Source organism: Salminus brasiliensis, chromosome 18 (assembly GCF_030463535.1).
Source record: "Salminus brasiliensis chromosome 18, fSalBra1.hap2, whole genome shotgun sequence".
Taxonomy (NCBI): Eukaryota; Metazoa; Chordata; class Actinopteri; order Characiformes; family Bryconidae; genus Salminus; species Salminus brasiliensis.
Genome location: NC_132895.1, coordinates 22,549,759 through 22,565,386, shown reverse-complemented (window position 1 = coordinate 22,565,386; position 15,628 = coordinate 22,549,759). Strand labels below are relative to the sequence as shown.

Below are 15,628 nucleotides of genomic sequence, written 5' to 3'. Positions count from 1 at the left end.
TTACTTCGGCTTGAGTTCGCATCTCATTCTCGCTCATTCTGCCATGCTATATACACACACACACACACACACTTCTCCCACTCCCAGCTACAGTCGATTGTACCTTGAAACTTTTGCTAATTAATTTTAGTGATTATAATAGATAGTATAGAGAGAAAGGCTTCTGTCTGTACAATTAAAATCACTAAAATATCCAATAAATGAGTTTCATGAGGTGCACTACAGCAGGAAACCCATTCGTTTCCAATAAAACCATTCTACGATTACTTGTCAGTCTTAGCAGATTGTCTGCTGCTGTCATCGGACAGAATATACAAGAAAACAACCATGAGCAAAAATGAAATGACAAAGCACAGTTCCATACAGAAGATATTTAATTGCATTTTTACAGTCATTATAAAATAGTATACAAAACTACACAAAAAGACTTTGCATTAAAAAAAAAGCAGAAACCAGTGTTACAAAGCATATTGTCATGCTATCTCTTAAATTTCCTCTTCCTCCCTAGTCTCCGGCTCGGCCTGTCCGCATATTGCTGTTGGAAGTCTATTAAGCAGTCCTTAGCTTCGGAAATGGGAGTGAAAGATTTGATGGGGGATGAGCTGACGTAAAAACCCGATGCTGGACAGTGTTTGTCTCCAACAGCTCCAGCAACCGCTGGGGACTCGACCTGGCCACTGGAGAAGAATCCAGAGTAGTGATGGGATTAGAGTCAAGATCAAGCCGTGTGAAGGAAAGTGGTAGTGCAGGAACGGTTTAGAACTTACCCATGATTTTTGATTGAAATGTCAGATGGTCCAGCTCGATCATCGTCATCACCTGAGAAGAATTTAGTTTTTTTTATTACATGCAACAAAAATTGCAAAATTGCATTTTTTTTTTTTTACAATATTATGACTATATACACTGTATATAACATTATGACTGACAGGTGAAATGAATAACATTGATGGCATGTTACAAAGGCACTGGAAGTGGTTAGGATAAATTAAGCAGTGAGAATATTTTTTTTCCTTAAAAGTAAAAAAAAAAAAAAAGCAATTGTAAGGATGTGAGCCACTTTGACAAGGGCCAAACTGTGATGGCTAGATGAGTCGGAGCATCTCCAAAACTGCAGCTCTTGTGGGATGTTCCTGGTCTGCAATGTTCAGGATGTACCAAAAGTGATCCAAGGAGAGAAAACTGGTAAACCGGTTATAGGGTCATGGGCAATTGATGAAGATTGATGCTTTGGGTAATGTTCTGTTGGGAAATCATAGGTCCTGCCATTCATGTGGATGTTACTTTGATACGTACCACCTGCCTTAACAGTGTTGCTGACCATGTACAACCCTTCATAGTATCTGTACATTTCCTGATGGCAGTGGCAGCAGGATATTGTGCCCTGACAGACTGCAATAATGATTCTCCAATGGTTATAAAAACTCAACAATTCGAGTTTAAGGTATTGACTTAGCCTCCAAATTCTCTATATCTCAATCCAGTTGAGCATCTGTGTAATGGTATGATCCATGGATGCCCCACCTTGGAACGTATGGAAACTAAATGATCTGCTACTGATGACTTGGTTCCAGATACCACAGCATACCTTCAAAGGTCTAGTTGAGTCCAAGCCTCTATGGGTTAGGGTTATCAGCAAAAGTCAAGGAACTACTCAATATTGGCTAATCGATGTAATATACAGTTCTAAAAGTATCAGCCTTAAAATGAGGATGGTAAACCTTTACTTATGACATGATCTTTCCCCTTAATATAACGTAAGCAAGCAATTATGAGAAGAATACATACCTAGATGTACCCGTTCTGCCTGATGTAGTGCTGACAGCAAGCCATTTCCCTATAAAGGTCAGAAATGACAAAAATAAGGTGTAAACAATAAATAACAATCTAATACTCTGCAAATTAGCTGATGTACAGGTTTAAGTGTTTTATACTTCAGAAACACCATTAATAAAAATTGAGAAATCCATCCCCAATTTACAGATTACCTGATTGCTTCGGGGTTGTTTCTGTTTAAGGCACGTGTCCACATGATGGCTGTACTCCTTGGATGAGAAAAACCTCTGACACAAGTAGCATTTCTCTTGCTGCTCTGATCTGTTACAAAACCATGAAAACATGCTTATCAATATTTCCAAAAGGCATGAGATAAATTCATTTACTTCAAAGGGAAATTATGATACCTACTTACTTCTCCGACCTCGGCAAGGTGTCTTCCGTCTCTATTTGCCTGTTCCTCTTGCGCAGAGCAGGCACTACATCAGGCAGAACAGGTACAACTAGGTATACATTCTTCTCATAACTGCTTGCTTACATTATATTAAGGGTGAAGATCATGTCAAAAAATAAATCATACAACACAAAAAAGCAGGGACAGTGTTTTAACGTAAACAAAACTGTTCAGCATGGCTGATTTCAGACCTTGTGAAGGCTCTTCCTGTTGCTCCTGTTGCTCTGTGGTACCATCACAGTAAGCAGCGTGCACCTCAATCTTACTGATCGGGAAAAAGTGAGAACACATGGGGCATTCCACCCTCTGGCTCTGAGGCTCCCTCTGCTGCTCCTTCTCCTCCTCAGCCTGCTCCTGTTCCATTCTCTCTTCACCTTCAGCCATTTCTTCGTCTACCTCCATCACCTCACTCCCCGCCCGTGATTGTGGCTGACAGGGAAATATTAAATATTAGGAAAGTTAAATATTAGGAACTTTTTGTTTAGTTTTTTCCCCCCAGAATGGCAAGGTGTTAATCTTCTGCTATTTTAATCCTAATGTGTTCTGATGATGTACCTGAGCAGGGCTGGTCACCATCAACTCTGGTGTGTTATCTTCAGACATAGGAGTTTCTAAAAAAAAAAAAAAAAACCCAAAAAACCCAAAAAACAAAAGAAACACAATATGTGAGGGAGCCAAAAACTTTATGGTTAAAAAAACCATTTAATTATATATACATTATTGCTTTACTAATCATGAGAAATACCAAAGACCAAAACAACAGGATCAATGCTATAATACCTAGACTTTGTACTTGCACGGCTAATCACTGTAAAATGAGTAACATTGTACCTGGACAAACAGTGCTCTCAACATCATCATTTTCATGTTGAGCCTTATTTTGCTCATGAGGCTGTTGGATCTGAGTCTCTTCAGAAAGGTCATGTGGACTTGACTTCCTACAACTGAAAAAGAAGTAAAATAAAAACAATTGGACCAGATTGGTGGTGTATTGGTTAAACAACATGGTAAAACCTAATATCTAGAAAATCTACTAGGGCAAAGACCAGGCGATTCAATATTCATCAAGATACAATATATTGTGATTCAATATTCTGCAATACTGTATGCAAGCCAATATCATGATTTAAAAACAAACAAACAAACAAAAAAATTCTAATTTTAGGAAAGATGTCATAGTAACACACCTTCATATGCATATAATCAGAGTAAAAGAGCAGTTAACTTTAACTTTCGTTAACTTTTACTTTATGTGGAATCTAAAGAGAAAGTACAACACTGCTTGCTAGCAGTTGGGGTTTAAACACAACACAAAATGAACCAATTTTGAAAGAAAGCAGCATTCTGGTTACCTGGAAGGTTTGACAGCATCCGAAGCCTCATGTTGCCTGAAACGCAATAAGGATTTTGGCTGTGGAAAAAAAAAGTACTTAAAATAAGGATACTTATTTCCAATATTTACACTGCAGGTAAAAGTGGCGGTTTTCCTTGCAGCAACAAGAATTGACCCTTTATAGCAACATGACCAAATGGCTGTGGGTATGGTTATGCTGTGTGTTTTCCAGTTAGGACTATGGCCGAGACAAAAATGGGCATTAAACAATGAGAAAATGAGTATTAACACTTGCAATTATAAACCTTAGTTTATTGCTGTAGTAAATAATACCTGAAGCTCTTCAGGTGTCTCAGGAGAGGACACCACAACATATGTTTCACTCTGTCCATTCTCTGCTGCTTCTTCTGAAACCGCCTGGGACTCAACCCGGTCCTCTCCCTCCTCCTCTGCTTTCTTTTGTTCTTTCTCCTCCCTTTCTGGCTCCTCGTCCTCCTCCTCCAGAAGCTGGGGGGCTCTGTGCCGCTTCATTCTCCTGCTAAATGGCCTCTCTGCTGGGCATGGGAACAGCTAGATCCAGAAAACCACCAACAGGGCTTTGAGAATTTGAGCATTAGGTGCATTATGTGCAATAACTATTTATGCAGTTAAAACCTACCAACATTTATTGTGACATTATGCTGCAGATCTTTAATTTCACTGCTTTGGCTGTTTGCTTGTGAAATAACAGATTAAGCAACAGACGTTGACTCGAAAGAATTCCCAAAAGAATCGCAATAGCAAAAAGGGGTGTAAAAATACACTGATATATTGTGATGCTACTACATATAGCCTACCATTTTATTACATATACCCTTTAAGAAAACACACACTGACTGACCAAACATCTTAAATCACCATAATCCAAGTTGTCAGGTCACAGATTTATACCCCTAGTAGTATTTAACCAAGAGGCATGACTCACTGGTAGTCCCCACTCAGCTTTGTGCAGGAGCTGGTGCTGGGCTTCCTTCAGGCTCTTCTCATACACCTCCAACTGGCCGAGAATGACTCTGGTGTAATCATCTGGGCTTTGCCCCCTGGGGCAAAAAGGGACACCCCAGTAATAAGACACAAAACCATCCCTTTTCTCGTCTATCAGGTGTGTGGGTCTTGAACCACAGGCAGGTTTTCCCTGGACTTCAAGCTCAAGCTTGTTAGACTCCGCTGAATAAGTGGTCTTGGAAGCAAATTTCTTTCGCGTGCATATATTCCGTGGATCAGAGTCTTGTGTGCGAGAGCAGACTTGGGTAGTTGTGGCAGTAGGTGGGGAGTAGCAGGGTTGGGTTGGAGACAGCCTTGGGTGACCTGCATGTGGAACACACTCCTGGTGGAATACAGGACTTGGAGAAACAATCTGGAAAACATAGTAAAAAAATTAAAGTTCATGAAGAAGAGACTCATATAACCAGTTACCAGCCACGTATGTATTGCAATGTATTTTTACGTGTGGAATGTTAATACACTAGAAAACCCCACATACAAACATACCTTCTCATCCTCTTCATCATCATCGTCATCATCTGACAAATGCAGGACCATGTGACTGGTGAACTCCTCCAAAGATTTGTTGTCTGCAGGAAAAGGCATCTCCTCCAGGTTCGGCACTCTCTCTGCAATATCCAAACAAGCAACAAAAGACCTCTGTTGCTATTTGCTTAAGTGCTGGCAATTTAGACTGACCCTTGACCAACATTACAACAAAACATAAAGCTAATTACAGCAAATAAAGAGTTAGACCACACAAAAAAATCATATTAAAAAGTGAAAGCAAAAGCTCAGTTTTACCAATATATCATAAACCGCCTACATCTTATAAAGCTTTGACACACAAAACGTATGTATGGAACCATCGCACAGGGAGCCCAATAACTTGGCAGGCCCTGTCGGCAGGAACCAGTGTCGCTCTGTGTGGTGCCATGGACTGCAGTACACTGCTCAGTTTTGCAGCCACAGTGGATACACCACACACATGCTCTAGTAAAACAAAAAAAAGAGCAGTCCAGCCTATATAAAAAAAAACAACAAAACAAAATCCTACCATGGACAGCATTTGAGCTGGTTCCTCGAATGGAGCCATCCTTCAACTGTTTTGGCTGGACAGCTTCCTGTCATTGAAACAAACAATTAAAAGAGCAGAGAGCTCTAGGTGGAATGACATTTTCCAACGTTTTCCAATTTCCAATCAATCTATTGAACTAATGTCACAAACAAACTAAAACACAATTACTGCGCAAGTTTTAGTAACTGCACAAACCTGTTTTAGACCAATGTCATCATTAGGCACTGAAATACTGGCTGACGGCTGAGCTTTTCTACCGAGCGAAAGGCGTTTTTGGTGATCCCTGCTTTCATGAACTTGGTTTTTATGGCTCGAAGATTCTTTACTGGTTTCATCTTCTACTTCCTCCTCTTCCGGTGTGCACACTTTGTCTGTATTATTCTCCTCAGATGTACAAGAAGTAACGTTGTCTTCAGACACTGCAGTGCTTTCTTTACGGTCCGTCTTATCAAACACAGGACTTTTAAGAAGTGATTGGCTCTGCTGTTGGGTGAGCTGGGACCTACCAGGACAGGTTAAGCTTAGAGAACTGTTTTGCGTAGTCTGGGGATTGTCCAAAGTTTTGCCTGTCTTCACTGACTCCTTGCCCAATCTTACACTACACTGCTGGAGAAAAACAGGAGAGCACTGTGTCTCAGAGTCGCCTTGTGACGGCTCGTCCTCTGGAGATTCTGAATTAAGGACTTGTTCATCTTGGTCCTTCCACTGTGATGACTGGCATTCCTGGTGGAGAAAAAAAAACAAACAAACACTACGTTTACTTGCATCAAACTACGAAAAGATCACATAAGCAGCATGGTTTAGTTGTCATGGTCACAGAAAGTTTTGCTTTGGTAGTTGTTGGATGCCCCCAATTTTTATGGTAGCGTATCAACTTCTATTCAGTTAGGCTCTCCGTGTAGTGTCCCAAATGTTGGTCTAATGCACGTAAACTGAGTTTTAACTTTACCATCATTTGAACTTCAGCTATCACAATCCTCATAGTAAGTACATGCCTGAAAGGACTGTCTGGCACCAAAACAGACCGATCTCATACATGAGTAAATCATCAACAAGGTGTTTTTATGTTATAATTAAGCCAGACTTTGCTGGAGTGCGTGTACATGGTCGAGACACTTCTAGACATCTTGGCTTGGTTTCTTAGACTAAGAGTTTTTTTAGGAGGCAACAATGTATCAGTCTCTTGCAAAGTGACTCACTCACTTGTGAAGCCGTAGAAGGCACAGAGAGCAGAGCTGGACTTGTTTGTGAGGGCTGTGACAAGGTCCTCTGAGACAAATCAGGCATCGGCAGCAGTGACTTAGTGTCCTGAGTGCTGTCCTCGTAACTCTCAGCTGCAGCAGTAACCTCATCATCCCTTGCCTTGTCTGGCTCACTCTTGTTAGGGAAGTAGAGCTTGCGTCTCAAGCGTGCTGTCACAGTGGATGTGTGCTGACTAGGCTTTGCCATAGAGCTGGCTGACTCAGAGTTCCCTTCCCAGGCTTGGTTTTGGCTGACCTGTAGTAATTAGTAGGGAAAGAGCTTTATGTAAAAGATGACAAATACAAACCAGTGACGATACAGAAGAATACCTGATTTGTGTACATCGCCCTGCTATCTAAATGCAGCCTTAATTAGATGCTTAACCTTACATGAAGACTTTCTGCAATGGCTTTCTGGATGTCGTCATCTTCCAGCTGCTGTCTTTGGGCAGCAGTATTCGCCTCTTGCTTACTCAGTCGCATAGCGAGGTCCAACATCTCTTCCTCTGTCATGTCTGACAGCACAACAACAAAAAACGAATCATTAAATAAAACATCATTATTTATTGCTTTTAATATTCAAACAGGTGAATGCTTGTAATTAAGAAGCAAAATCAGCTTTACAGAGACCATCCTCTTTTCCTAAAAATCTATCATTACCTTTCATGTCAAGTCAAACCACTTTCATTGCTAAAACACACTTACACAAATGTGAAGGTGGTTGGTGTAGCGCAACAGATAACACTACTACCTTCCAGTGAGCTACCACAACATGTGGAAGACTAGGGTTCAATTCCTGGTCTGGGAGACTATGCTACACCAATAAGAGTCCATTGGGCAAGAGCTCTGAACACTACACTGGCTCACCTTGGTAATATGAGTAACTGTCACTCAGTCACTCTGGAGGAGAGTTAAAACCCTGGGTGTCTAGCCCCTTACCAGCACAGGACTAGATATGTCAGATTCTCATAGACACACTATTATTAAAAAAATACTAAATAAATACATAAAACTATCACATATTAAATACTATACAACACTATCATCCAGACCATCATACAACAAACAGGCACTCGCTTTTATACTTAATACCCACGGCATACATATTCATGTAGATTAAACACTTAAGAATCCTTGTATATCATTTACGTTCAATTTACACATATTGTATATTAAATTATTCCTATACCCCCAATCTAAATCTGCTCCAAATCCAAACTCTATCCCTAAAACACCCACCAAATTTGAACATTTTTAACTTACAGGTGTGTCCCATCCAAATGAACTGAAACCTACACATTGTAACATGCAGTAACAATCATCCAATATGCATGAACCTTGAGTAGATGATACACACCACCACCATTACAGAGGAGGTGGGTGTCAGTTGGCTGAAGGCAGAATGTGGTGAACTCTGAACTGCTACATTGTAAACTTTCTCTGTTACATGGCTCCAGTTTTTAAATGTCTGGCGTACTTTCTAGATCCTGATCCAGCGCTGTCCTCACAAACCACCTCAGGAGCAGTAGTGTAGATCTAAAATCAGTCACTGTCACAAAAATAGACACACAGGAAGCTGACCTGAACGCAGTCCATGCAGAGGTGGTGCCTGGTTTACCTACCTTGCATATGGGCCCTGGTCTCCCTCTCTCGCCACCGGACTTCCCTTGTTGACACTTTGCTGCCAGTGTTTTCTTCCTGGTGGAAGAAGTTGACCCCACTTAGATAACAGCTTTAAAATCACTCTGCACACACCTGAGACTGTGCCAGCTTCAGCTTCAGGGGTTAACGTACACACACTGAGCCCAACACAGCTGCACGGTTAGCTAGCTATCTATCTAGATGTTCACCGAGTTCATCCCAAGTTAGCTTGCTAGCGACACATACCTCCTCGTTTTCAGAGTCGGAGATGACCAGGGTGTCCTCATCTTTACTGTCAGTACGACGAGATTTTCTCTGCCCTTCATTTTGAGGTGTGGTTCGTTTCCTCCGAGGCATACCGCGAGTCCAAGACAGACAGCTAGCTAGCTATCCTAGCTAGTCCAACATCAACTAGCCGGCTAGCACGAACCGAGCTGGGTGTCCTGGAAGCTACACTGACATGGCTATACATTAGCTGAGTGGCTGGCTGGCTAAAATACCGCTGTTTACACTCCTCGCCAATCTCGGTTGCTAAAATACAAACATTAGCTATAAGCTACAAGCTAGGTGAGACGTAGCTAGCTAGCTACGGTAGCTACGGTAACCACGGGTAAAGCGTGGATGCGGCGACGGTTGGTTTGGTTCAGGTGCGCGAGGACGAGGTGTTTCCGCGAGTCACGTGACCCAAACACAACAGCTTCAGAACAAACGCGCCCAAAATCTCCTCAGGTCGCCAGCTAGCAAACGTTTCATACGACGTTTCAAACGTTTGGCTGTCTAGCGTCTAGTTCATGGCGAGATAAACATGAGCACATGCTGTAAACGTTATCATTCCACACAACAACAACAACAACAAATAATAATAATAATAATAACAGCCACACGTATAACCACCATGAAGCACGGTTCGCTAGCTAGTGCTAGCTACAGTTTTCTGCTTCCCGTTAATGCCCCTTCTTTCCTCAAGATGCGAGGTAAGTTTACCCGAAAACAAAACGTCCACCAATAACGTTTAAACGACCAACGGTGAGCTAGCGAGCTAGCTAGCTAGCTAACTAACTAGCAGCTAGCTAGCTAAGTTAGCCTGACCCTGTGGAGAGCAAACGTCTACCCGCTGCTGCTGCTGCTGCTGCTTCTTCTTCTTCTGCCTGACCCTAGCGGCTAGCACTACATACTGGGTGCTGAGTTCCCTCGCAGATATGTAGTGCTAACGTTAGCTAGCTACTGACAGTAGGGTTTCCTAAACAAAGGGTTGAATGCATTTTGCGTGGTCAGTGAGAGACCATATTGGCTGCAGGAGCGCATGAAAGACACTCCGGGCTCGTCGGTTGAGGGGGGTCGTCGTGTGCTGCGCCTTCACTGCACCGCCTCCTGGAAAACATGGCGTACGGAGGAGCGAATGGAGATTTTCCATATTTACCTTCAGGGGCAGCGGAAGGTAAGCGTTACAACACCAGCCGTGCTTACATGTATAAGAGCGGGGTTTAGATACAAGACGTAAGAGGAGGGAAGTCTAGGATTAAAACAAACAAAGCAAGCCAGTCTTAACCTGCAGGCACAAGGAGACCTCCCTTGTTAGCTTGGTAGCAGCCGCGCTGCTGGAGCTGCAGAGTGCTAGCTAGCAGGCTGACTGTCTACTGAGCGAGCGAGCTAGCCAGCTAGCTAGGGGTTTCAGAAAGACTGTATCCCAAGGTCGCTGTAAGGCTTAGGAGAGGGCATATAATCGAGCCAGCTCAATGATTTACTTCTGTCTGAAAATGGCAGTCGTGACCCTTATGTCCCTGCTCTGCTACGAGGCAGAAGTTCTGCTAAGAGTGTTGCTGTTAAATTGCTCTAATGCCCAATGTTACTCTCATTCAACTGCAGTCGCGAGTTGGCTAACACTTGTTTCAACACCAGACCAACTTTGTTTTTGCAGTGAACCGAATGATCAAGGAAAACAGCGACTTGTTCTCGGACTCCCAGTGTAAAGTGTGCAGTGCTGTCCTCATTTCAGAATCTCAGAAACTTGCCCATTACCAGGTAAGCTGACCCCATAGGGTACTGGTGAATGAATGGTGGTGGCTGACTGCTCTCTGTCCAAGTCTCAGATCTCATTTGTCGTTTCAGGAACATCATGATCACGGCTCAATGAAGTTTGTGTGCAGTACAGTGCATGCTTTACAAATGCATGTTAATGTTGTCGTAATCATTCTTTTTTCTTTTTTTCTCCTCCATCAGAGCAAGAAGCATGCAAGCAAAGTGCGGCGCTACATGACCATCCACAAAGATGAGGAGCCCATTGCCAAGAGATTTAAACCTTCAACGGACGAGGCTGTAAGTCACGGTGCACATGGTTGATTAAACAGTGCAGAAGAGTTTAGTATGGGTTTTGTTCATTTTTTATGATGTTTATTCTTTTTGATGATTGTGTCTCATATGCAGACTACTGATGCTAATCAGGGGGACAAATACAAAGCTTGCCATGTTTGCAACATGACATTTTCATCTGCAGTGGTGGCAGAGTCTCATTACCAAGGCAAGGTGCACGCCAAGAATCTTAGATTAAAAAACTTTGGTCCACAGACACCAGGTATGAGCTCCGTTTGTAAATCTTATTTTACTTTACTTGGATCATCATGTGGAGAAGCTGCGGGAAAGTACTGACCAGTTGTTGCACCTTTGGTATCCATCCATCAGCCTTTCCTCAGCCTAAGGCTAAGGTAAATAAGGAGGATGTGCAGACTACAGGAGCACAGGGCCCTGCTACAGAGGACCCCAATCGTTTTTGCTCCATCTGCCAGGCTTCTTTCAACAACCCACTCATGGCTCAACAACACTATGCTGGCAAGAAGCATAAAAAACAATTGACTAAGCAGAAACTGATGGAGACGTATGGGCCCTCCACTGCACCAGGTAACCGGAGCACAACAAGGATTTTTTTTTTTTTTTTTTTTTTTTTTTTTTTTTTGCTGTTTCTGTGTGTTTTATGGGTGTTTTGTTGAACATTTTCCCTTTCATATTAGTTGTATTCCGTACTTTCCAGTTGTATTGCTGAACCATCACTACTGTTTTTTTTTTTCCCCCCACCATCAGCCTCTACACTAAAGGGCTATCCATGCACTGTGTGCAATATTGAGCTCAATTCAGTGGAACAGTACCAAGCCCATATCAGCGGCTCCAAACACAAGAACCAGTATGTATCTGATCTGTGCCTATCCACCTAGGTTGTTATGAATATATATTATTTTCTCTTAACTATTCCTGTGATTCGTGCCATGTATCACAAACTTTTTTTTTGTCCCCCTCCCCCAGTGTTCGACTCAAGAGAGGCGGCAACTCATTTGTAAGCCCCTCAGAGAACCACCAGCCAGGGTACCAGTATGGCTCTAACCAAGAGGAGCCAGCCCAGGAGGACTGGGGCAGCTTCAACCAGGACTATGAGTGAGGAGATGCCTTCAGCCATCACTCCTCTCACCATGTTTGTGATGAGCTGCTGCAGAGCTGTAGAGGCACAGGCAATGTACTGTGTACTGTGCACCTAATAATGCCAGCTTTCGCTCTTCTCAGCTCCTCTTTGCATTTGGTGTGTGTTCTCAGACATAGATGAGTGACTACATCTAACCTCCATACTGTATTCATCCTCTCAGTTCTCAGAAAGTGAAGGAAGGCAAAAGTCAGTACACAAGAGTGCACCACCCTCTTGGGGCATTTCATAAGTTCAAGGTTTGCATTTGAGTTCAGTTCGAGTATTAAATTAAAACCTTAAGAGTCTATATTGTCAATGTTAAATATGTATTGTAAAACACAACACATATTCTGGGGACATTTAGTCAAACTGTATTGTGTTGTGTTTTTTATTTTTTATTTTACAGATTTCTGTCTCAAAAATGTTTCTCTTATGAAATGCCTGTAAAATGTTGCTGATGTTTTTAGCTTAACGGAGTACATTTGTCATAGAAAGGAGGAATACTTAAGTCTTGATTTAAGTGCATATTGTAGGTTAAAGAGTGCTTTATTTCCTCATTGTTTTGTATTTCCATGTTCAACAAGTCATTTTATTTAAGTCAACAGTTTTTTATTTGACCAGTGGAGGGCAGTAGATTACAATTTTTATGTTTTAGCTTGTTTGACGTATTTTAACATTTGTATTTGCCTGGCTGAAAAGCCATGTTGTTGCAACAAGCTGCTTCCACTTCTGTGTTTCTTCTGTTCTGTGCTTCTTAATTATAATTGATTAATTCCATCTGTCAAGCAGCTTATTTATTTATTTATTTTTTGTTTAGTGATCCTGACCTCATCTTGTGCAAATAAGAACAATGTGTAAATTGATCATTGTTATTTTTTCATATTTCACATGCATAACTATAACTGTGTGTTACTGAGGGAGGGAGGGAAGAGGGTATAGCACCCAAACAGTCTCCCAGGTTGTTGTTGTTCTCTTAAAGCATTTGACAGTTATTGATGGGTAATGGTTACGCACATAGTACCAATCAAAATATTGGGACACGTAAACTGCATGTAAGTTTGTAGGTTATGTTCACACAAATCCTCAATTTCTGCAATACTTCAAAACAGATGAGCCAGTAATGCAGACTTGTATTGTCCTAGATTGTATTTATGAGGCGGTTAACTCAAAGTTAAGATGACAGTTTGCATCAGTGGTTTTAAGTGACAAATATCTGGCATTAGTATAAACAGACTTGTGCCATAAAACGATATGTATGCTCACACCCCTCAAAATCAACAGACTAGACCATGATATGCACACAGAACACATGAAGACTGTTTTAAATGTGGCCCTATGTCTAGGTTTTACAAACTACATAAACAGAGCAAGTACTTTCTAAATAGGTACGTTCACATATAACATTGGATATGGTATGAGAGGGGTAGGGCTTCACAATGGGCTGTTGGTAAACCATCCCAGGTGGCTCCTCAAGGAGCTACTTGAGTATACAAAGCTGTCATTGATAAAAGGCAAAGGGCTACTTTGAAGAATCTGTAACATGCTTCATAGTGTCTTTACTGTAATTCTAAATGAGGTCAACAGTGAAAATGAGTATGTAGGTTAATGTGTCAGACGTTTTGACTGGTACTGTGTGTGCAGTATAAATAATATGCTGTAGGTGGTGCTTAGGTTCTGTGGTACCATAAGATGTAGCAAAAACGTTGAAGGTTTTACCTGTCGATAAAAGTAAAGCTATAAAATAGTTTTGCAAAGGTAAGAGATTAACATTTACATGAAACACATTCCTTCAGAACCATTTGTTCAAGCTTGCAATGTAAGATTTGTCTCAGCCTAGACTCCTGGTAATGTAATATTTATTAAACTAATTGCTTTTGTTTAAAGAAGTGTATTAGAGAATAATTCTAGCATCTGGTGATGTTTATTCCCAGACGTTGTGCCCACATATAGACGTTCGTTCTGTTGTGGTGACATGCAGTGTTTGAATTCCTAAAACAGATTAGCATATTTGTAATAAGACTTTATTTTCATGCATTCTTTGTTACAGATGTAAATGATCCTTAAAAGGTCTTAAAAGTTGTTGCCGATTAAACTTTTAGTCATTAATTACACTGATGGCCAGCTGATTGCTGATGATCATTTAGATGCTGCGTCTTCCACCTTAAAGAGAATGTTGGGAATGTTATTTTTATTTCTTTTGTATGATCATGGTTGAAGAATTGAATGTGAGAGTACAGTAGCCTTTTGTATAGAACCACTGTTGCTAAAAGGGCCTAATTTGAAAACTGCTCTGTATTTCTGTAATGATAACAAGATGTCATAACATATTTAGGAAGCTGTTGATTTTGTATTACCTCACTCTCCAGGAAACGTAAAAAGCAACAAGGTTGTTTTATCAGCAGAAACGAGTGTGGTAATTCTGTCATGTATAGAAACATATAGCAAGTTAAATACTTTATTTGAGTACTGATGAGTACCGATTGTGTTTAATGCTTGAGGTTGGATTGATCTGTCCCCAGGAGTACTCGTAATGTTTAGGGCTTTAAAACAGTGTAAAAGCAAAAATAAAGTGCTGAAGTGTGGCCTACATATTTATTAATACTGGTAGCATATTAGCTTTTGTGTCGTGAATGGTTCGACTACTTTTTTGAAATGGTATGAGTCATGATTATGTACAGTAAGCTTCGTTTATTAAAATGTTTCAGGAAGAAAATGTCTGGATGTGGTTTCAGTAAGCGCACACGCCGTCAGGCCCATACGTATTTGGACAGTGGCGCAATATTTGTCCTTTTAAAAGCCGCACATGCCCATGCAATAACAGTGCCTCCACCATGTTTGACATGTGATAGATGATGCAGCGTGCTTTAGAACCCTTTCCTTTGTTCTCCATACTTGTAATCTTGGTTACGTCTGTCCAAAGAAAATTCTTCCAGATGGTTAGATGGTTTCTAGCAGTCCAAAATGGCCTTTCTGTTCTTGAGTGTAACCATTGGTTTGCATATTGAAATAAACTCTCTGTATTAAGTTCATGATCTCTTGATTGTAGACTCTTCTTGAGCGTGTTCTTAAATTGACTAAATGTTGTGCAGGGGTTATTGTTCACCAAGGCAAGAATATAGGACATATTTATGTATTATTTGGCCTCTTTAAATGTATCTGCTTTCTCTCTCAGAGGTTTGTTTTGTGCTTACAATGCATTATGAATGGCTACCAAATGCAAACTGAGCATTTGGAATACATTCTAGACGTTTGGTCTCCTTGATATCTCATTAGATAATGAGAGAACAGGCCACACCTGGCCATAAAAAGTCTTGGCCTTTGGAAATAAAGGGACTTGATTGCTTCATTTAAAATCCGTAGTGGTGGTAAAATCCGTAGTGGTGGTATCAGGTCCTTGTCCAAATACTTTTGGACCTGACAGTACATGGCTTCCTTCACTTACATCGCCACACTTTTTGAAGTACACAGGACTTTCTATGAGTGGCTTCCAAACGCAGATTCAGCACTCCAGACGTTTTATTTAATTTCTGATTAAATAAAGAGAACAGGCCACACCTGACCATGAAACTGCAAGTCAGTCCCTAGTCCAACTTTAAGCCTTTGAAAATGAAGAGGCTGTGGAAAGTTAAAGGTC

At 41.2% G+C, this 15,628-nt stretch overlaps 2 protein-coding genes and 1 non-coding gene across 5 annotated transcripts; 1 reads left to right on the top strand and 2 right to left on the bottom strand.

Moving 5' to 3' along the window:
* Nucleotides 1-356: 356 nt before the first annotated feature.
* uimc1 (ubiquitin interaction motif containing 1) lies at nt 357-10,163 on the bottom strand. Of its 3 annotated transcripts, XM_072661396.1 has the most exons (18): nt 8,793-10,159; nt 8,528-8,603; nt 7,296-7,420; nt 6,868-7,161; nt 5,860-6,387; nt 5,644-5,710; nt 5,094-5,215; nt 4,528-4,959; nt 3,897-4,133; nt 3,583-3,641; nt 3,062-3,174; nt 2,786-2,841; nt 2,422-2,659; nt 2,192-2,255; nt 1,989-2,097; nt 1,789-1,837; nt 768-819; nt 357-677 (listed from the first exon to the last, which is right to left on the bottom strand). In XM_072661396.1, the coding sequence occupies exons 1-18, from the start codon at nt 8,901-8,903 to the stop codon at nt 479-481; spliced, it is 2,931 nt and encodes a 976-aa protein (XP_072517497.1). In that variant the 5' UTR covers nt 8,904-10,159; the 3' UTR covers nt 357-478. The 3 variants fall into 3 exon arrangements, with proteins under 3 accessions (XP_072517497.1, XP_072517498.1, XP_072517499.1); XM_072661397.1 differs by lacking the exons at nt 8,528-8,603; nt 8,793-10,159 and having other exon boundaries at nt 7,291-7,378; XM_072661398.1 differs by lacking the exons at nt 357-677; nt 768-819; nt 1,789-1,837 and having other exon boundaries at nt 2,009-2,097; nt 2,188-2,255; nt 8,793-10,163.
* On the bottom strand, nt 5,441-5,570 carry LOC140539981 (small Cajal body-specific RNA 14). The gene has a single exon (XR_011977878.1).
* znf346 (zinc finger protein 346) lies at nt 9,116-15,023 on the top strand. Its single transcript, XM_072661399.1, has 7 exons — nt 9,116-9,984; nt 10,465-10,568; nt 10,767-10,862; nt 10,971-11,118; nt 11,226-11,441; nt 11,622-11,721; nt 11,841-15,023. Exons 1-7 carry the CDS (start codon nt 9,927-9,929, stop codon nt 11,971-11,973), a joined length of 855 nt encoding a protein of 284 aa, XP_072517500.1. The 5' UTR covers nt 9,116-9,926; the 3' UTR covers nt 11,974-15,023.
* The last annotated feature ends 605 nt before the right edge of the window (nt 15,024-15,628 follow it).